General features: G+C 39.5%; 1 protein-coding gene across 2 annotated transcripts; it reads right to left on the bottom strand.

Moving 5' to 3' along the window:
• Nucleotides 1–630: 630 nt before the first annotated feature.
• LOC106154046 (protein Wnt-4) lies at nucleotides 631–22,700 on the bottom strand. Of its 2 annotated transcripts, none has more exons than XM_086995632.1 (4): nucleotides 22,399–22,700; nucleotides 15,184–15,413; nucleotides 6,428–6,702; nucleotides 631–2,862 (listed from the first exon to the last, which is right to left on the bottom strand). In XM_086995632.1, the coding sequence occupies exons 1-4, from the start codon at nucleotides 22,470–22,472 to the stop codon at nucleotides 2,395–2,397; spliced, it is 1,047 nt and encodes a 348-aa protein (XP_086851758.1). In that variant the 5' UTR covers nucleotides 22,473–22,700; the 3' UTR covers nucleotides 631–2,394. The 2 variants fall into 2 exon arrangements, with proteins under 2 accessions (XP_086851758.1, XP_086851759.1); XM_086995633.1 differs by lacking the exon at nucleotides 22,399–22,700 and adding an exon at nucleotides 19,494–19,748.
• Between the last annotated feature and the right edge of the window lie 544 nt (nucleotides 22,701–23,244).

Raw genomic sequence — 23,244 nt, forward strand, 5'->3', positions numbered from 1 at the left:
CCAAAAAGTTTGAAATTACTGCAAAACATGTGACAAACCTGTTTTTCTTTTTAATGAAGCCCATATTGCTGTATTTTTGTCCACTTCGCATTTATTTAGTACAGGTAAGCCTCACCCTAGATTTTGACCCACTTAGATCAGGCTAACCCTAACCATTATAACCATTATAACTAAATGGAGGGCGGGCTCTCTGTTACACGGACCATCAGTTTCGATACACTTCGTCCTTCGTGAAGAAAGTGATTTTACTCGGTGATTCCTGATTTTCACCACGCCAGACTCATTTTGATTGAGATATGTATAATGTTTACTCAATGTGTTTTGTGATTTGATGACTTTATCTCCCGATAACTGTTATACCCCCTTATTCTATGATACTTTGCTGTCTGTTAATTATTTTGCAAACCTTTTACAAACAGTATCAGTCGCAAGAACAATGGCTTATGTACAAAACGGTAATCATATTTGTGGCTGAAATAATGCCATCAAGTCTGTTTTGTGGCAGGAACAACGTACTACATGTAGCTATATATTTCCCACTCAACAGAATGGTTACTTCATGATCTTTCCACATTCGGACCCATTTGGAAAAGTTTTCAGAACACAAATAAGCAAAGTAAAGCGCTTGAATAATGAAAATAAATTAACTTTATTTACAGATAAAAATCACAATAAATATGGCATCGAATCAGCGTCAGGGCACAATCATTACATATCGGTAAACGCCTGGATCGGCTTCTTTATTGTCGGCTGCTTATCTGTTGAAATGGCAAGAAAGGTTGGCTTACCCATATTTACAATAATTAAAAAATTGGCTTTCGTGGCCTATACTGCGGTCTAAAATATTTACATTGCCCGTTGTGATAACATATTGACATGGAGAGACACCGTTTGCTCTCATTGTACCGTTTACTTTTTAACGATATCAGAATGTATCTTTTTACACAATGAACATATGTACAGTTCTGATGGACTATACACCTATGTATGTATACCCCTAAAGAGCGAAAGAAAAACCTTTCTCAGTTCCGATGAATCATACATAGAACGTATGCAGTGAAACAGTTCACATTTAAACAACCTTTTTTTTCTTTGTCACAATCCCTTTTTCTGGATTTTGTCAGCGTTCCACAATTTAATGTTTCAAGTTCGATACACATGCTTCAAAGTAAGAACGATGAAAAGAACACTTAAATCTCAAATATTAATTTTTGTTGTTGTTATAAGAAATCAGAACAGCGCTGAACATTTTGTGATCAAAAAATTATTACATTCCCTACAGAGTCGCCAGATTCATTTGCCATACATTTCCGTCTTTTTTTAGAAAAAAATCATAGGGAGTGGCCAATGATTAGGGAGCGCTCTGCTTACAGGTATCAAGTCCAGGTCAACTGCACTTCTTTTCTGACTTAAGTAGAACTCTGAAACGATGATGTAGGAAAACGCCCAGGATTTGAAGTTCCTAATTACGCTGTACACCTGTTAACTTATTCACTGGGCTAATAAAACTGCCGTGCTGCTGTAGAGAAACCACTGAAATGGAAGTCCAGTCACTACTGCCTATATCATCTATACCCCTCGAATTATATTCCACAATTTACCAGTTAAGTGTTTATTAGTTTATCAATTGTGAATTGTGAATTGTGGACGGAAGACAGTTGGCTTTCTAGGAAGCATTGTCTTTGCGGATTGCTTTAAACAACTGAAAACTGAACACTTCGGCTGAAAACCCAGGAGCATTCTCTCTGCTACAAACCTAAACATCTTATGATCTAGCAAAAAATAAACTTCGTAATATCTTTCTTAAACCTAACTATGCACGAATCCTTAGATGTTTCTTGTTTAAAACTAAAACATTTTTCGAGTTTTTAGGAAAAGATTCATACTTTAAGACAACTTTAAGGCTGTATAAAGAGTCCATAACAAGGGATTCTTGCAGGAACAACCGCAATACTGCACTTATAATTTGAAGTGCAGACAAATGAAGGAATGAATATCAATGTTAAATGAGATGAATGAGCTGACGTGGTAAAACATATCACATGCCACTGTGTTTGCACATAACTGAGAAATCGTTCCGGGCATCACGTGACTGCATGACGTCACTTTGCTTTTTGTGTTAAAACAAGCGTGTCCACCTTGCGTTCCTTTCGAGCCGTCTGTTTTACGAGAGAATGATATTTCTGGTAAGAGTGCGGAAGTGACAATCACATTGGATGATGTCCTTGTTTTTCATGATGCAGGGACAAGTGATGACAATACTGCAGAGAGAGACCTTGCAGAGACTGCAGTGTATGGTCATGATGCCGTAATGTAAGATAGCAATGCTGCAGTACAGTGATTTCGGAGCTACAGTAACCGCATTGGATGACGACGATCTTGTAGACACTGTTTTCATAAGCAGTAGTGTTCCTCCACCTCCCGCCTACATTCCTTACACTTGACGTAACAACACCAGTGGAACTTACACATACATCTCTCTACCACCATCTTCCGCCTCGTCTTGAACCCCCGCCCGCAACACATCAAGTCGCAGCCGTCGATGGCCTTGGAGCTGCTGTTACACAGTCGCCCCCTGGTCCCCAGGGAGCCTATGCTGGGGTCCGGGTCACAGAAGTCAGGGGAGGGTACCAGGTACACCAGGTCCTCGTGGGTGTGGGGCTTGAACTGCTTGTTGACAGGGACAAGCTGCCGCCTCGTACCGATTCTCTCCTGGATCGCCTCCGTCGCTCCGTCAAATTTCTCCTTGAGTCGCGCCCCGACCTCGCGGAAGGTAGGCATGGCCCGCCAGCAGGTCTTCAGTTCACAGGACCCGGAGACGCCATGACACTTGCACTCTACCTTCATGTGCTTCTCCACAGACTGAAATAAAAAGAAACTCATTATGAAATAATACGAAAACCCATTATAAAACAATAGGGAAACTCTTTATAAAATGACACGAAAACTCAATTGCTCTAGTTGCACTTAAATGACCACGCTAGATTTTAACAAAAACTCTACATTTTGCTAAAACTATTAATGTGAGAAAAATAAATTATGTTGGATTTCCTTTATTTCCATTGTGCTATCAAGTGCTTTAATTCGGTATTGCATCTTTTTTGTTAAACTGATTTGAACACTCATGGTTTAAAACAGATAATTCTGACCACATAAAAACAAGAGTAAGTAACATTTCAGCATGCGTTCAAACCACAGGCAGCTACTTGTCCACAGATAAAAACTGTTATGAAAACTTTTCCGGAGGATTTTGAACATAGGCAAATGAAAAGGCAAAATTTCCCAACATCTTCTGTAAACATTCTTTTATTTCCCGACCTTAACTCTTTCGATTTCCATCTTTTAAACACTATAAAAATCACTTGGGTGACAACACAGCACTGACAAAGGGAACAGTTGCGCGCATTTCACCGGGCGTTTTAAACATTCCGTAAACGGCTCAGAAGATGTAAAATCCAAGGGAATGAACGCAAGTTCCCTCGATTTCCAAATACTTTGTCAGGGCTGGGTGTATATTAGGTAGTGTAGTAATTACCCAGAGGTGATGACAGCGGTACACCAGGGTATGCCAACACTGCCTACACTGGATACATGTGCTGACATGTGGCACACGAGACCAGATGGAAAACACTGCTGATATCACTTATACTTCACTTGCTTTTCACTGGGAAAAAACGAGGCAATCAACCAAGGCATTTGGCGGCTTCCAGAACCAACTTGAAAGAACTCTGAAAGCGTTCTTAGGAGGTATTCCGACAAAAGCAAAGGACCACCACGTGACAATAGGCCTCGTCCATTACATAAACATCAACAAACCTATCGCTTAATTAAAACAATCATGGATTCCTTTAATATTTCTTTTTTATTTCTTTGTCTTTATTATCTTTACATATTTAATAAATCCTTATCCAATAACATCAGACTATACTTTCAATAGTGTACTTCATTACCATTTCATATTACTCATCTATATCTTAGAGTATAATATAAGTTTAGTGTAATAATAATTATCCATCAAAATCTCATGACATCTTTAATGACCTTCAATGATGTGTTTCTCTGTAGTTTGATATGACATTCAATACATTACACTGACCAACTCACTCCTCAGAAACCATCAAATTATCTTCATTGTCCTTCATTCATGTCGGTATTTTGTTTATACTTCAAAATTTCGCATTCTTTAAAATTTCACGACTTTTAAATTAAGGCTTACAAAATGAAATTTCCATAAATAAAATGTAGATACAGGTCAGCTCTGTCATTCTATTCCAAAAGCTACACAGTTCCTTTCCAGTTAACCATAGGAACTCCAGAACCACAGATTCATTTTTCATTAAATACTCACGGATATGTCACTGACTTCTTCATGACGTTTTTAAAATTATGTCTCTGTAACAGAACATTCCAGTGTAAAGCTGTTCTACCTCACCAAAAATAAGAACGCGTTTGCGTCATGTTCATATGACACCGTGTACATAGACAGACCCGGTAAAGAAATAAGGTAGATCTACTCAAAGAAACAGTTACAACGGTTTGAAGGCGCAAATATTGACATACAGTCTGATGTATTCTACAAACGCAAAAACTTTTCATTTGACGATGTCCCACTCAATAAAAGCAGTCATTCTCTCACTTTTTTATCGCTACGACAAGAAGACCATTCTCAAAGCACTCTTTTTTCAAGTTCTAGAACATTCAACGACGTGCCTTTACTAAAATTTCGACAGTTTTATATCAGAGCCTTAGAATAATGAAATATGGCACGCGTTTTTTAAAGCTTTTTACAAAAACTCTTGCATAAGAGGACTTGTGAACCTAATGTCCACGTACAGTTATGAAATTATATCAGTTGCTGAATCAAATACTTTCACAAGGCACACATTCTTACACTTAAGAAACGAAAGAAAGTTTACCAATGCATTATCTGTAAAAATGGCGCAAATCATACCATCCAACATTTATGATACTTTTTCAGTGTTTAGAAACCAGAGCTCGAAATAATGATATCAATTGTTAAAATGAGGGGGGACATGTTTCACGTGCTCTTATCTAGCTCGATAAGACGAAGGAAGGTAGGCGCACATGAAAAGGGGCACACGTACAGAAAATACAGTTGTAAGTCAGCCTTAGCCCCCATTTTAATAAGGCAGAAACGCATGACGATTCAAACAGTCATCACTCACGTACGGAGAGATGAATGTTGACTTTACCACAGTAATGTCAAAGCTGAGGTGTCGGCGTAAAAAATCACTTTGAAAAAGAGATGGGTTCTTATTAGGGGAGTCTTAATGTGTTTACTTTAATATCAGCAACTAGGTTCTAGAAAGCATTATGAGGGAGAGTGTGCGGCCTAACTTTTCCCAGATTGCCAGATGAACATTAAAAAGCATTTTGGGCTCTCCTCAAATCCTTGATTTTTCAGAGGAACTCGACTAAGTGACTACTAACTGTCATTAGGATGGTAGTTATGTACCAATAAAATGAACACTTGAAGCAGCATGTATCTAATGTACTGAGGGGGCGCATAAGTACCTGCTACCCTGTGGATACAGGTAGCAATATTGGCCTCGGCTACCCACCCTGAGCTTCAGAGATAACTTGACACTAACCTCTTCACAATCGCCTATCTTCATCGTGTCAAGTTACCTCTGAAGAAAATAGTTTGACCTAGTTTATATAAGCCAATCGAATCCAAGTTTCAAAATTTTTCACCAAAGTTTGGTGAAAACGCTGATTGGTTGACCGTCAATCGGCAATCCTCGGCTGATTCCGCAAGCTCCATACTAACAACAAAGTTATTGTCGAGTGCGGAGACATCCGAGTAGTTCCGAGTGCATAACCGTACACAAAGAAAGCATGGCGTCTCCTACGAGTGACTACGTAAAATAATGTGTTAAGTTATCTCTTGATTCTTTGCAAAATATGAGTATATCGGAATTAAAAGCAGAGCAGTTTGAGGCCCTGCATCATTATCTACTGAGGGATGATGTATTTTGCGTGCTGCCCACAGGTTACGGCAAGTCCCTGATATTCAGCCTTATCTTTGATTGGTCCGGATTTGAACAAAGCGCGCTTTGACTCGTTCGCGTTCATTGGCTAGATCGTTCAATGAGTCATTGAGTGCGGGCTTTAAATTTGATTGGCGGGCGGCGGGGGCAATCGAATGTGATCAGAGGTAACTTGACACGATGAAGATAGGCTATAGTGAAGAGGTTAGTGTCAAGTTATCTCTGAAGCTCAGGGTGCGGCTACCGTGCTTACCGTAACAGAAATAATGCATACATAGACCTCCGGGAATTAGACACTTAGTGTAAACTAGAATACAACAATTCTGGGTTAAGACAACAAGAAGGGAAGTTTTCCTGCCGCCAAGGCACGTGTCTTTTTGACCTACCGCCTGGCGCATGCGCAATGTCACACCTACCCGTCTTCCGGCCTCGTTGTTGTGCAGGTTCATGAGCGCCCTTCCTCCCCCTTTATGCCGGTGTCTTTCCCTGGCGTCCACAAACGCTTTGGAAAACGCATTTCCATAGGCTATGTTATCCGAGCATCCGGACCAGGTAAATCCATCCGGGCTCTTTCCATTAATTGTCCTATCACAACCACATTTTTCTAGTTCTCCGCTACTGCAAGCCCGCGTTACGCTGTGGGCGACACCTGCCGCAGATATGGCGTGAACGAACGCTGCTTCCCTCGTGCCTAAAATAAGTTATAAAGACATTGCATAAAAACGAAATGGTACTTTTTGTTTTTGTAAGTTACAATCCTCACGTGTTTAAATTTAAGTACTGTTGACAATAATTTAGGTAAAACGCTCAAAAAGGTTAACAATTTCAGCGTGGCAATAATGGCATCGGTATTTCCAAGTTTCTTCATATTCAGACTGGTTTGGCCTCTACGCCACGTTCTATCTGGAATGGCCTGTACAACACGTTCTTTCTCAGTAAACATTAAACACGCACAGCAGTCACATTAAATCAATTAAACATTGCATTTTAGTTATATTTAGTTAAGATCGACGCTGATCAACAAAGATTCAACATTGATTCAACGTTGAAAAAGCAACAATGTAATTGTTGTTTTGATCCAGATTTGTAACCACAAAAAGAGTATAATAGGTTCAAGATTCAGTTGTACATGTGGATTGATTTTTATCATCGGCATTAAATTCACATTGAATTTAAGATCAAATTATAATGATCCCCTAGTGAGAGGACAGCAATTTGTGTTGATATTATACCAATAAAGAATGTGTATTATATGTGGTAAGATTTCAAAGTTGTATCTAATTTTCAAACTCAATCATTAGCCTATATTGGGTGTTGATTCAAACATTGCGGGCCTGCAGGGTGAATTCAACTGGCTATCTTTCGTTCTTTAAGTTTAATAAACTTTGACTATTAGACACAAGCAACTTCTAGTAAGTTTAATTGCACACATTGAACATTACACCCTTATGTGGCAAAATGAAATTATCCGGGAATGCGAACAATCTTTTAATCACAAAGGTATATCTGTTTTTAGTTTTTAAAAATGTAGCATGGCGAATTTCACTCGAACGGTAAAATGTACAAATTAACATGTAGAAAACGGGAAATAACTCGTATTTCTGATAGTGTACCTTGGTGGTAACAGGTAAATTGTTGCATTTACCAGGGATGTTTTAAGCGCATAAAAAAGCGTAATGTTTGCATTTAGAGACCTTTCTTCTTTCACTATACATACAGGGTTACCACTTAATATGGAATATTTTTTATCATTGTTATTTTTGAGTGCTGATTAAATTTTTTTGGCTAGAGTCATTAAAAAAAAGTATGTCACTGAGTGATAATAACATCCAGTCTTCTGTTGTGAGATATTTTGGTCAATAATATCAAATCTGACATAAGATGCTATTCAAAAGAAAGGAACACCCCCAGAAAACCATATCAACAGTTTGATGTCAGTATAAACTTTAAGATAAGATATTAAGGAAAATGATAGCCTCCAGACAGTGATATGTCACACATGTCAAAGAACTCACTACAGTAAATCATGAAAAGTCAGTAATTGCGGGTATGACCTCCAGCAGCCGCTTGCAGCGCCCTCATCCTACATGGCATATCCTGTGACACGTTTTTTAGAGTTTGGGTGGGGATATCATTCCAAGCAGTGATATTTGCCTGTCGCTGTTCATCACTATTTACCGGCCGAGGACCATAGCTATTAATTCTGTGAGTTACTTCCGCCCACAGATTTTCAATTGGGTTCATATCTGGAGAGTTTGCAGGCCAGGGCAGTTGCTGAACCCATTGGTTTTGAAGAAAAACAGTGATTCTGCGGCCTCGATGTGGGGTTGCGCAGTCGTCTTGGTACACAAAGTTGTTCCTGAAGATGAATCTTACCAATCGAAGCATTGTTTGCTGTAGAATGTCTCTGTAGGAATCCTGGATGAGGTTGCCTCCTAGGAAAACCAACTGGTTCTGGGCACCGACATGAAATGCTCTCCAAACAGAGACGTTACCATCCCCTGCTTGCACCCTAGGAGGTACACAATCATTGTTTTATGTCCCTCGTACACGTCGGTGGACACGGATTCGAGGATCAACCCTAAAAAAATCCATATCTGGCCTTATCACTGAAAACAATGTGATTCCAGTGTTTTGGCTGCAAACGCACGTGGTCCCCAGCCCTTTGCAGACGTCGCTGTATATGACCTGCTGTTAACAGTGGTTTCCCTACTGGCCTTCGTGCAAAATAACCGGCTTGCAGTAATCTCTTGTTCACGTGGGACCTTGAAACGGGCGTTTGAATGACATTCTGCCTCTCTTTTCTGAGGACACTGGTTGCCTTTGTACGACCAGCACGGCGTCCACTAAGGAGAAGGCGATCCTGTCTTCTTGGTGTGATACGCGGACACCCTGGTCGAGGTATTGGAGTAGGTGCCCCAGTAGCAGCATTTCTTTGGAGGATTTCACAAACGGTTCCTGATAAATGTTGAATTACCTGGCAATGGTTGTCCGTTTCTGGCCATTTTCTCTGAGAGCAAGAATCCCATAGTAAGCTGCGTTGCTTTGTTGTCGTACCATATCTTCACTAAGGTACCTGTCAAGTCTCAGAGCGATCCCTTCGTTGCTTCTCTAAACACGCTCCAAAGATTGACCAAACCCATGCGTTTTTATACAAGGGCAGACATTGCCGAAAAGACCACCCTCACATTTCTGACCACAGAACATGCAACTGCATGCATCAATTGTTTCGAGAGTTGTGTTGTAATTAGTTAACACATCTGGCTACACATGAAAAGACACCTCAGCTTTGGATTTAAAGTAGTTAGAGAGAAATTAAATATTTTGTAGAAAATTTATTCGCCAAAAAATAATATTCCATATTAAGTGGTAACCCTGTATGTGTATGTACCCTTCAAACATTTCGGTTTTTTATTTAAAACTTGCACCCCATTTCCATAGATTTTTAGATCGATCTATCCCTGTGGGGAGTCTCACTAGATTACTGTCAGCTTGGCCGGCTTAAGCGTCTGTCCCGCCTACTAAAAGCTGTAAGGGGGTAATTAACTATGGTGTCCGCTCGGCTGACCGCAATTTAGCCTGAACCCCCAGGGAGTTAGGTCGATCTAAAACTTAATCTTTAGATCGATCTAACACCCCATTCTCATAGATTAAATCGACCTACATTGGATCGACCTAACTCCCTGGGGGTTCACGCTAAATAGCTGTCAGCCGGGCGGACACGAAAGTTAATTACCCCTTACAGCTTGTAGTAGGCGGGGACGGACACTTAAGGCGGATTATCTGACAGTAATCTAGTGAGACTCCCCGCGGTGATAGATCGATCTAAAAGTTGTGAGAACAGAGCCTAAATCTCTGGGAAAGCACCCTTGAACACTTACTGCTCCTCCGGTTTACAACAAATCCCACCAAATGAGTGGTAATAAATTCGTTTACATATGTAATAGCACAAACGTTCTGAAAATATGTTTTCAGGCTGTGTACCGCGCTTTTCCTGTTCTCGCGACAAACTACTGCCAATTGCATTAACTTGAATTCAGACTGCGCGTTTTCAGTTGTTTAATTGTTAGGCAGTACCACATTTAACGACCACAAACACTCCGCCATTAAGCAATAAGGAACGCGAGTTCAACACCTCGACTCCATTACCCCAAGCACCTTAGACGCTTGCGGCATGTGCTAATATACCAACTTCATTTTCCCAAACCTTCTTTTTCATTAATCTACCCTAACGCTAAGCATTTCAACACCTGGCGGGAGGGAAGCTCGGGAAGCCCAAGTGTTGAAACGTTCGCCCTCAGCAGCCGCCAATCTCAGCTCTTGCTGATTAGTTTACGATATAGAGAAAGATTTCATGTCGGCTTGCTGAGACACAGAGAGAGAGAGCGGTTTCGTTCTGGGTCGTAAACTACCGTCTTACTGCGAGATACACTGATTAAATTCATTTACGTACGTTTATCTAATTAAGATTCACGCAATTAATAAATAGCTTTCGAGCTAAAAATGATGGTATTAAGAATCTTAAACGCGTTGCGATTAGCAGTGCGAGCCTGATAGCGGTAAAAACCAGTAGCTTTACGCCTCGTGGTTCACGAGGAAGTTAACTTACTTGACGCCCCACCGAGAGGAACGCGTGAAGGCACTTAATTCTATTAACATTGAAAACAAACTATGTAAGTGATCCCCCTGATTGACAGAGTGGAGAAATGTTGCGATACCTGACCAAATGAGACGCTATAAATAACCACGACTCAGACGTTATAATTCTCCTGACTTTTTTCAGGCACTCCACAGCAACCTGTCAGCTGGCAGTGTTTGCACAGCGTCCGGTGTCAGCAATATTGTTGTTTGATTTTACAGGTGCAGTGACAGTGATCTTTAAGTTGTCCCTGTGAGTTTAAAAAGCGCTCATAACAAATAATGTGTTTGGGATAGTTCATGATATACATTTTTAACACTACACCTTTAATATTGTAATCCACACATGTTTATTATAATCCACAGAGACAAGTGAAGTGAAGCCTAGTTCATTAGTCAAGGCATTAGTTTGTTGAATAATACAAACCTACCAAATTTATTTGTTGGGTCTAATGAACGGTTCAAAAACCATATCAAATTTTTGATTGCTTATTTGCATGAAAATGTTAATTTACCTCTCTCTTATTTCAGTAACATTGGGACATAGCATCTGTTGTGCTAAATATTTCAGGTTTAAATTCCCCACTGTTTTCATTTGCAGTTGTTATACTGATTATAATGTTTGTCTGTCTTTCCATTTATTTTCCTTGAAGGAGTTTGCCAACAATGTCTTATTTACTAAATTAGGTAAAATGATGTCAACACGTCGAAAAAATATAAAACTCCAAAGCAAGTTAAATTTCCTGAGAACATATTCGACCCCTCCACCCTTGAAAAAAGAAATAACCTAAAATGAATATTGTTCCAGTAAGGGATAACATGGTAGAACTTTGGTTAGTTTTCAGTTTCCTCCCATGAGTCACACAGGTCACGTTTAACGATAAAACAAAAGCAAGCTTTAAAGCATTTTTAAGGATGTTACATGTATACCGGGGTCTAGGTACAAGTAAATAGTACGGAGGCAAATTTTGAACCCGAATTAAAAACATTCCATACAAGGCACTTAGCGAACTAATATGCATGTTATTGCACAAAAGATCCACTATTTATCGATGTACTTTCTCAGTCATTTGACCACTTACTAAAGATAAACTCTACATTATCTCTACTTGCTCTATGTGGGCGAATGGCACCGGAAGTAGTCTGTCACGTGCACGTGCATGTATGTCTCCAGGCTACATGTTCGTTTCACACTCTCACACCGGGATCCCGCGGTGAAAGATCAGAGCGTTTTTCAGCCCTTTGTAGTTCTTTGAAACAAATACCAGCTTTATCAGTAGATCCAGTTAGAATAAAAAAATGTACAGAATAAACAACGTGGAGCTTTATCAACACTGTTTCCTTGCTCCAAATCAAATGTCTACATTGTAAATTTGGCTTACATACCCTGGGTCGAAAAAGAGGGGAAAGTCAGTTGATTCCAATTCCTTCGTTTAGCTAACCAGCCCATTTCACACACGCCTGCTTATCCAGCATTGCTGGAAACGATTTGCCCGATGGGAGGAGAGAATGGGAAAATTAATCAGTTGCATCTATTTCAACCACATCAATGTAGCTAATCTGTTGATTCCTGGTCGAATATTATTCCTCCAGGCTAGAATGTTTTCTTTCCTGCTCGGTAAGTTTTCTCTGTACATTATTGTCTATTACGATGTCATGCCCTTGCGTCAGAAACAGGGGTCAAAAGATACGTTTGAGGGGAAAAAAATCACCTTTCCGGAAAATGTAATTATATTTTTTCTCTCTCTTTGTTTCTTAGTTCTTTTAGAATATTTGCCTCTTCGCAATTTTTGTAACTATTCAATTAAAAGAAGAATACAAATTTCTATAAAAAGTTTACCTTCCTGACTTAAAACATGATGTTATCAACCTTTGCACAGCGCATGTGGCGCACAATGTATATTTTTCCTTGTTGATACGCCGCCTGTGCGATTTATATATCTACACCAAATGAACTGGGCTGTACAGGACGAACCAAGGTTGAAACTACGCGTTAAAAATTAACATTATTAAAATAAAACATTTATAAATCACTAATGGTATGAGGATAAATTTGCAGGCTGACTAGACTACATTATTTATACGATATATAAGGATATACATTTATATTATGTACATGTATATACAGTGAGTTACACGTCCTAATGGATGCTATCTATACAAGTGAATAACAAGCTATTTCACAACATTATCGACAATTAGTGGCTGTGATGTACTACAGTAAATGACAGGTAATCTATATATTCTCACAGCAGTCATTACAAATTCTCTTATTACTTTGAGACTTTTACGAGGTGAATTTAGGAGAATTTACAGCACTTCCAACTGCACAGTTATCGACACTGAATCAGCTGCTAATGCTGACCACAACAGAGCACTCTCGGAGCTCGTTGAAACTTTGTGTAAAAAGTCCCCTGCCATCTCACACGGATGGCGCGCGGCCTCGTGCTCTTCACCCCCACATTAATCACACTAATGTGCTCACTATGTTACTCATTGCAAGGAAATGGAGAAGTTAATTATAAACAATTAAGGACTCTTCGATTGGGTTCAAAGACTTCGTGGTGAAAGAAAAGATTATCCAAATAGCAATCCGGCTATTACCGCACTATTAGAGCGAGTTCTGTTGGACTGGTTACAGCAACCGCTCTATCTGTTTGACCATGCAACCATAAGCATGCGTCTGTAGGGTAATGTTATTAAGAACATGGTGGAGAGAATATGTGTGGGTAGGGGCCGTCAGAGCCGTCTTGGAGACGATATCAGCTATTTGTGGTGCAGACAGGTGCGGGGGAGGTGTGTGTGTGTGTGTGTGCGTGTGCGTGTGCGTGGGTGTGTGTTGGGGGAGGGACTCGGGCAGAGTTTTGTACTACGGGGATCTGGTATGTCGAAACTTTAAATTGTGTAAAAGTGCATTTCTCGGCATACATGGATTAAGGCTTTATCTTTAAGTCAGGCATATGGCATGAACAACCAGTCGGAGATAACTGTAAGTTGTTTACCGTACTGAACTGGAACTTTTGAATCATCAAAAGGTATTCGAAGTCTTGTGACTGAACAGTACAAAAGAGGAAATTAGTTGGTATCGTTTGTAATGGAATCGCCCCACATCAGCAGATGAAGTAACACAGTAAACACAGTAAACACAGTTGCTCAGCTATCATTAGACAACACACCTACGTCACCATGGCAACAGTCCATCAGCCTGCTAACTTGCCACTGTTTGACAAACAGAACATTTGTAGATAGGTCTCAACCGGATAAAAAACTCTCTTACCTGTTGCACCTAAAAACTGTTTCACACCGACGTAATTTACTCATTGGCTTACTGCAGGCAGTAACCAAACCGCCACAGAAAGTGATAGGCAAATGGCACTCCAATCTTATTTTAATAAAAATTGAAACTTTTAATATGGGAATGGAATGGAATTTACTTTTTTTAAACATCTTTATTCTCAAGAGGGTTAAATATTGATACAGTATAATTTAAGGTGGCAATTCGCCTAGGCATTATATGGAATTTACTGCCACTTCCACTGCTTAGGATAGACTCTCCAGCTACTTTTAAAAGGGAACTCAAAACGAATAAATTATGACTGGAGATTTTCTTAATTATTTTTTAAGTGAGTGGTCAAGTAACATTTTAATTTCTACATTACTTTTTAAATTTAATTTTGCTGTTTTTATCAATTTTTTACTAGCCTTTATATTATTTCTTTCACGTTTTAAAGTCTACTGAACAAATTTGGATTTAAGACTCAAGTAAATATTATTATTATTAATTCAGAAAGTTATTTTCACGCTGCACACCTTGAGTCCTCTGTCTCTGGTGACAGAGGGACCGGCGCCATATTCGTTATTTTCTGATGCCATTTTGGTCCTTTGTGATTTTAACTAAAATGCATGCACGGCTGTGAATGCGAGCACGTGCTTGTTACATCACCATGGAAGTGCTTTCTTTGTCTTCTATATTTAGGATATATACTATATGTTATAATGCCTTCACAACAAATCAACAACTGTACAATAATGAACTCATCCAATTGACTGAAAATACAGTAGACTGGAGAACCATGATCCGTGATGCCTGCACCAGGCCTGAGACATGATGATGATATTAATGATTATATATATATATATATATATATATATATATATATATTATAAGAACTTTATAGAATATATATTGAGGACATTTTTCGTTTCCTATTTCTTAACAAGACCAACAGCTGTCCACCTTGACTATTTTCAATGGCCAGGTTGAGCTGACCATGGGCAGTGCTTACTGGTGCCAGTTTTGACCTGTCATCAAGCTCTACCTTACCTTGGTCAAGCAGTTCTGACCTGTCCTCAACCTCTACCTTACCTTGGTCAAGCAGTTCTGACCTGTCCTTAAGCTCTACCTTACCTTGGTCAAGCAGTTCTGACCTGTCCTTAAGCTCTACCTTACCTTGGTCAAGCAGTTCTGACCTGTCATCAAGCTCTACCTTACCTTGGTCAAGCAGTTCTGACCTGTCCTCAACCTCTACCTTACCTTGGTCAAGCACATTGCCGAACACTGACACTGGATCCACTGTGCTACAATTCCAGCGTCTGTTCTTAAACTGGTACTGACATTCGTCGATGGCAGTTCTTGCTCCCATAGTGACACTGTTCATTATCTCCACGTTCCTCTTACATAATACTTTCTGTCTGTTGTTAAGTCCTATGAGTTCGTCACAGATCTGCTCTGTGTTAATAGAGATTGAGCTCATTCCCAACGCCCTGGAAAGAATAACACAGGTGATGAATTAAAATTTACGTTGTCCAAATCTTTATATCGTTTTATGGGAGCAGTGACCATCAATAAAATATCGAAACGCATATTGGCGGGAAGAGTAATGTCTATATTTATGAAACAAAACAAGTCTTGGAATTCAAAAAAACAACAGAGCCATGCACAACGCAAAGAGAGGCACTGAACATAGATATATAAATAAACTGAATTTCAAGACAAATTCACAGCATTTACACCAATTACACCCCGAAGTATTTAGCTTCTTGGCCTTGGTCGTAATTTATTGGTGTAAAAGTCCGTCACTGCCTTTACAGGAACCATATCGACAACGTTTACACACTAGCCAAATCAAACCCCCTTGTTATAATTTCAGTTTCATAAAATAAATCGCATTTTCGTCACTGTAACGAAAAATTATACCACCGACATGCGAGTTGGATAAGTAGTAGATAGTAAATGACTTTATAAGTATTTACTGCAGGATTATAAAACATGACCAGACACATACACGTAACAGAAAATGTATTATTCTTAGATGCTCTTGTTGCTACATTTCAAATACCAACCTATTCAATAAATTTATATATGTGTTTATTTTTCTTTAATAATTTATTTAGCGAAACTCTATGTACAGCATTTTCTCCTAATTAAAACCCCATTTCATTTTTCAATTTTAACTCTCGTATATCGTTTTGTATTCAAAACAAGTAGAAATTTTGTTTTTTGTAAATAATGACATTGTAAACAAGAGTAGACGTTAACCGAAAAATTGGGGAAAAAATCTGAAAACTTTCACACAGCAGCTGATAGTAGCTTGTCCTAATCTTAAATGGTACTTTTATCTTCTCAGTGCCCAATAGGGATTACGTTTTATTCTTCTGTGTAAGAGTATATAATCTCCAAGTCAACAAGAGAGATTCCGGAGCTCCAGGAACGTTTCCAAGTTTTGACTTGGACGTTACGCGGCACTGTTTTAAAGCGGCCTATGTCTGTTATGATAACGATTATTAGCAACGGTAACATCGTAACAATTACACCAGAAGTACAGTGCTATCTGGGCAAAAACAAATCTCTATCAGATGTTTATTGCCGGAAAACGTGGACCACAATTTACAACGTTTACCTAATGGATTCCCTGGTGATAACGAGGTCGCGGTTTTATTACTCTCCCTACAGATAAATGACAAAGAGGCATAAAACCTAGTTACTGCGACACGATGGGGTGACGGGATCAAATGGTGATCGTTTTGGCTTCTGGAAAGAATGGCAGGGGGATTGTGACCAATAGCCGCGGTTACATACACGACTTTTAAAACTGGATCAAAACAGGTTTACATAGTGTGTCATTAACGTATTTCTTTAACTGCCCATTCACACAGACTACTTCACCACTCATGTGTATATCATTTTAAGTAGTGTTAACATAAGTGTGTCAACCTTGCACTGCGGCTTCATGGGGATTTTGACCGAACATAAGGCAAGATCGAAATATGCCACGCTTCATTTGCCTTTCTACGGTTTAATGAGAATCATCTGATAGTCATAGCCCTAACACCGTCTTTCCTGGCAAATGTCTTATGCGAGTTGTTTTTTAAATGTCAACAAACAAGCAATAACAAAATGTTCTTCGAGATTTACTTTAGCCTCCAGCCAATAGGAAAAATGGTCATTTCTTTGCTTGTAAAATGTCAACATCATATACAAAACGCCTTGTTATTTTTATTGACAAAACGGGTCTTTGTGATATTACCAACAAATCCCAAGTACCAAGGACCTGGAGTTCGTCATAAGGGTATAGGGCACACTCAAAAGTCTGCATTTGATTATGATGTTAGAAATTTATGTTACAAAGCGAGCACGAAATGAGGAAATAGTATGGATATATTTCGCTGCCCTTTTCAAAATCTTTGATGATTCAAACGCTCATTTCTTTGTTCATATATCGTATAACGCATTGTTTCTTCGCGACAGCCATATTCAATAAAATAATTCCTTTTTAATTGGTATGGTAAAGGACCTAGCCCGGGTGCCGTATTAATGATAGAAATGGATGGTTTTCGGTCTAGAATAGAAACGATTCAGTCAGACACAGATGCTACATTAATGCGGGCAAGGTGATGGGAAAAAAGAGTACACACTAGTTGACTTCTCCCCGCCGTGCACGTGCTGAGCGACTACCGTCTGCGACGTCAGTCACGCGCCATGACGCTGATGGCAGACGACAGTTCACCCAACTGGGACACTTGGCAGCCCGGGACACGCCTTTCGTGAACAAATCGTTCTTGGAATCTGACTTAAATAAATATTATGTTCAGTTTTCATATAATAGGCCTATACCAAATAAAAACGAATAAATATAAAAACTAAGATCATCAGACCTCATTGTTGTAAGAATATTAAAGTACAGGACAACACCCAAGAGAAGTTTTAGCTAACTCCATTTTGACGTGTGCACTATCTTTGAACTGGTTCAAGCTACACCTCATCACCTACATGTAACATTATTTAATTTTTATTTAGGCTACGACATGTCTTTATCTTGATACTGTCGGGCAAAATATATTATATTGAGTTATCTTAGCACGTGTGAGGTTTTAGTATTGTGTGGTGGTCTTTTTTCTATATACGCTCTATATGACCAGCTTTCCCCGACACTTGTCTCAAAGTCACAAACAGAACAAACGACACAAAGCAGACAACGTACACGATGTTAAACCGCAGATGCAGGAGTTAGCTTGAAGCAGAAATGAATGTCTATAGCCATGTGTACATTGAGCCACTGCTGCAAAGGGAGACAGCGAAGCGGATCGCCATTCCGTCACTTTCACAAACAAGTCGTTTTGTGGTGCATTTTTTATAATCCAATCCACGCAGAAGTAAAAAAATGTAGGCATACGAACCATTAAACATCTACCCCTGCCATATTTACTCTGTCGGTTTTTAAAGAGTTATAGGTAAGCCTACCTACTTCAGGTTCCCTAACTCTTTATTGTAATAATACGATATTTATTGTTTTTAATTTATCTAACGATATCCAATGGCATTCCTGCCCTGCGTCCATCTTTTTTCTACCATCAGAGGACGGAGGACTTGCTTGAAACGTTAAATCAAATACCAAAGACTGAACTACTATATAATAACTGGGTATTCATTAAGGAACGCTTCAGCCAGTAATTTACAGACTGGCATATAGCAATACGAACCACTTCACATTTCAACAGTGTTGAACGGTATTTTGAAACACATTTCAAATACTGATATATAGAACAGTAGACACGGCAAACAAGGCAGTTAACATTTGAATGATCCGGAAAGCAATAAAAATGCTGACAGTGAAATGAAATCGATCGTAAACCAATGTACAAATGTTTCGGAAGTATTTCATAAACATGCCGCGGCGTTGAGGCAGTTGACAAGTTTACACGGTTTTTGCTGGCTTGCTGCTTACTTGGCATGTGACAAGGTGGGTTATTTATATCCGCTGTGTTAACCAGGATGAAATCACGATTCTTGGATAAAAAAGTACTTATAGAAAGATAAAGGGCACACTGTTAAAAGGTTTGATATATGAGTAAGTAGATAATTGGATGAAATCATAAACATACAAGACTGAATACGTAGTGATAACGAAATAAATTCCTCAATTAATAGATATATAGATAACTTAGCATTATTTATTATTACTTAAAATGCCCATTTTATAAAAACAGAATGAGCTAATAAAATCATTAAGGACAAGATGGTAGATAAATAACCATAGTAGTAGTGTATTACTTAAACGTTTATGACTATAACAAAGCAAATGAAACACTTTCTGAATTATTATAAATTGGCCATCTTGTAAGCTCTGACTTGCTATTCTGAGTTACATGCCATGTTACATGAGTTGTGTTTATTGTTAAATGGAAAAAAAAAATTTTTAGTTGGCCTTGAATATAACAAATGGATTTCTACCAATTATCCTTGATTGTTTCCGTATTGCTTTAATATCTTGTTGCGTTTTCGGTTTCTCAAGCTTCAGGCTGAAGAAACTCTTTTTTTCAGGTGATATTACACTGTACATGTACCTTGAAACAATCCTGACAAGACGCATGCAGATCACAGTCTTTCCATGAGCCGCCTCGAACTTGAACTATCGCTTTATACTATGCTCTCATCGAATGCTCTTGAAAAGTTTCCTGATTTCTGCATTTTGCTCATCGCCACGAGAGAGCGAAGCACCTGTAGCTGTAGGTTAGGTCGTCAATACAACGCTATCACATACCGTCTGCATTGAGTCTCGTGAAATGCGATGCCATTACTTGCACTTGTTTGGTTTAGACCCCGTGCGCTTTAGCCTTTAGATCACAGCCGTTGGCGTTTTGCACATGAGGCGTGTGGAACGGTCATCTTAAATAGGGACACCGTTACATCACAAAGTAACCCCCCTCCCCCAGAATTCAACGCTTGGGATAAGAAGAAATCATTTACCAAGAATTATCATCGCAGCACGGGTGTTATATAAGGCTCCCTTCACTATTACCTTTTTATTTGTCTCGGAATAAAAAAAACAGATGATGAACCTCTTGTTTCTAGAAATTTGCGATTAGAATCACTTCTGAAGTAGCACTAGAGACCTCCGTATCTTGGTGATGGTAAAATACATTTTCAGCATAATCCGAATCCTTTGAACTATTTCCACAGCTGACGTGGTGAGAGGACGCTATGCGGTGAAGGAAGGGAGGGGGTAATGAGTGGGAGTTCGAAGTGATCTGGAGAATGTCAGATACCAGACTTATCATAGGACGCGGCTGTGCCAGTGGGTTGATGTAGCCCCTCCGCACAGGTCGCATGACTCAAAATCACGATATGATTATGATAAGATTAAACAGCTAACTCACTATGTTAATATTCATCGGCCCTTTTATTTATTATTCCATTTCATGCATTCATCAAATATGTTGCCTCCTGAGGTATTATGTTTTATATCATTGTTTCACTGCTCTTCATTCTTTATAAATTGTATTGTATGGAGAACTTTTTTTAACATTTTTGATAGTTGGATTTTCCTGTACAGAAGTAAAACTTATTAATACTCCTCGAAGAATTTCATTATTTCAATATTTTGTTTGTTTTCCTTTTATTTTGTGATTTCTCTTATTTAGTATACCGGGTACCGACAACCTGCAAGGTTTACTCCAGAATAAATTGATCGATCCTCAGTCACACGTCTTGCCTTACTCGTGATATTAGGCTTCTTTTCACTACTGCAATGAGTGCCCACGATCCGAGACCGGTGAAAGAGGGTTATTTATCGCCTATAATTTTATTAGTGCAGGTAAATTGTTGGCCGGGCATTCGGTGTAGATGCGAGAGCAAAACGCGAACGGCTTCACTTTTATTGACTGATAGTTGACCAGATAACGGTATTGGAGGGGGAGGTTAAAAGCGCTCTTTGTAAGTTACCATTAACGTGATTTTCGATATATTACAGGTATCCCTTCCTTCTAATTTCCCGGAATTATAGTGAAGTTCTTTAAAAATTACTTTAAAATGGCTAAACCTCGTATCCCCCTTTAAAAACTTTCCGTTCTTTTCCAAAGTTCCTTAACTTCATTTCTTGGTTAAGTTGACAGCGAAAACGTTGAGTTGGAACAAATTGGAAGGAATTGCGAAAATGAAAAGAAAAGGTTGGCATCGAGAGAAAAAACATCAATTGTACAAGAGAAAAAAGTTCAAAACAATCAAGAAAATCAAAGGTCGGTTTAGGATCGGCTGAAGAATTTTAATTTTAAATAGCAAACAACAAAGAGATCTGAGCTTTCTTGACACATACTTCCCTCAGACTATACAGTATACTGTAGCCATATAATTTGTGAAGTTTGTCGTCATATTGTCTCTCTGGCGTGAGCGTACCTCGTCCATGCCTTGTCATAGCGGGGCAAAAGAAGCACGAGTTAAGTAGAAAATAAACAGGAACGCTGTGTTTATGACTATTTCAACACAAGCAGTCGTGAACGACTCTCGGCCTTCGTCTCCAGACCTGGTTTACACAGACCGCGGCTGCTGTACAAGATTATACGAAACGTCATCAGAGACAGTTTATAATTCAACTGATGGGACTACCAAGTGGACAACGTCCACCACATTTTCGGGGAAATCGTTTAAATAAACACAACAGTGTCTAAAGTTGTTGTCCTGGGGCGGGGGGGGGGGGGGGGGGCTTAATAGTTATTTCCACATTTATATGAAGAATAACTATAACAAGCAAACTGTTAGGTGAGTTAGGTGAAGGATAAACTTCTGCATTTTCTACCCATTGACCTTGAGCGTTTGTAGTCGCAGTTATCGGGGATGTCACAAATTTCTTCTGCACAGAAAACGATGTGCCAGCCTTATTACTGGATATATACAGATCTTTTCAAGTTTCGATAAAAAATGTCCCATGTTATTCCTTGTTCCGTGTTTGTATTGCAGTGTGTTGTCGCACACATAGAAAGTTATTGAGGCACGAGCTTAGTCAGCTGTGACGATTTGCGACGCATCCCGCGCGCCTAATTCCTTGTCATCGCGACAAAAGCACCGCATACTTCCATCCAATAGATCTATATGCTACGAAAGTCCAGTTTACGATTTCAAAGCCCTGCGCCTCAACATTATATCAACACGAATGAGAGTGTAAATTTTATTGATCAAAGGTGGTTTGTACGTGTGTGTGTATATAATGTGCTAGTCGTAGTAGTCGGGGCATACCTCGGCATCAACCTAAATTCCCCTTTGACAATGTAAAACGATGATAACCACATTTCAGCTCGGGCAGAAATTGATCTTGACAGCGTGCAAATTGAAAGACAGAAGAAAAAAGAACAACCTGGCCATGGTGGCGAAAACAAAAGACGGATTTAATGGGAGAAGGCTTTGTCGCACAGTATGAGAAGAAAAACGGGGCGAAAGAGACCCCAAAACAAAGTATAAACAATAACTAATACTCACAGCCACTTGATTCCGTCACTTAATTGACAGCGGTCCAGGAGCAAGATCCCGATTCCCAGCGCCCAAACTTCCATACTTCATGAAATCCCTTTTTTTATCCAAAAATGTCTCTGGCGCTGCGTTTCAGCTATTTATGTGTCTTAATTGCTGTAACTTTCTCCGTACTTGTAATCTAGACCGCGTTCTGGACATGCGACTTTCCCTTGCGGTATGCATACAGTGTGCACGTTAAATTCCCATCAGAAAGCTCTGAGGTATATTTATGAGTGTACCGGGAGAGAGAAACATAGGGAGGCAAGGGTTGGTTAAGGGCGGTAAAGACAAGGTGACGTCAACCTGACGTCATATCCGGGTTTTAACTCTTCTTATTGTACGCCTCCCCTGTCTTAAGCCAGTTTTCCCGTGGTACATCACCCGCGCGATTTACAACCTGAGTTAATACAGTTATCAAAAGACCGCGTTAACATTGCGCAACTGACTGCAAACCCCACAAGTTTTATGACCGCGGCCCGACCGGCTCTTCACTCCCGAGCGGCTTACGACATTTTTATGACCCTTAGTCTACCGACAAGTCCTCGTGGGAATGTAGGGGTAGAAGAGCACGAGGCGGTCCGCTGTTTTAGGTACACCAGGCCCTCACGCTCGGGGAAGTTGCCGGAGAACTTGAACGCCGCAAGCAGGGCGCGCCGCAGGGCAGTGTTGACTATCAATAAATTTAGATCGTAGACACTGTGTCCTAATGTTCCAAACATAAAAAATATGAATAGCAGACTTTAAGACACATCATCTTTTATAAGTTCCTGTTTATTTTGGCTTCATATTTCACCTTTATTTCACAAGGTGATA

Source organism: Lingula anatina, chromosome 9 (genome assembly GCF_051362555.1).
Source record: "Lingula anatina isolate TDL-2025a chromosome 9, LinAna3.0, whole genome shotgun sequence".
NCBI classification, from domain to species: Eukaryota; Metazoa; Brachiopoda; class Lingulata; order Lingulida; family Lingulidae; genus Lingula; species Lingula anatina.

What these genes read in the sequence shown, in the direction of transcription:
- LOC106154046 (XM_086995632.1), bottom strand. Translation starts at nt 22,472, where the DNA reads ATGGAAGTTTGGGCGCTGGGAATCGGGATCTTGCTCCTGGACCGCTGT. An exon ending in AGTGACGGAATCAAGTGGCT is followed by an intron (nt 15,414 to 22,398) that starts GTGAGTATTAGT and finishes TATTCTTTCCAG; the next exon opens with GGCGTTGGGAATGAGCTCAA. An exon ending in CGGCAATGTGCTTGACCAAG is followed by an intron (nt 6,703 to 15,183) that starts GTAAGGTAGAGG and finishes AACTTATTTTAG; the next exon opens with GCACGAGGGAAGCAGCGTTC.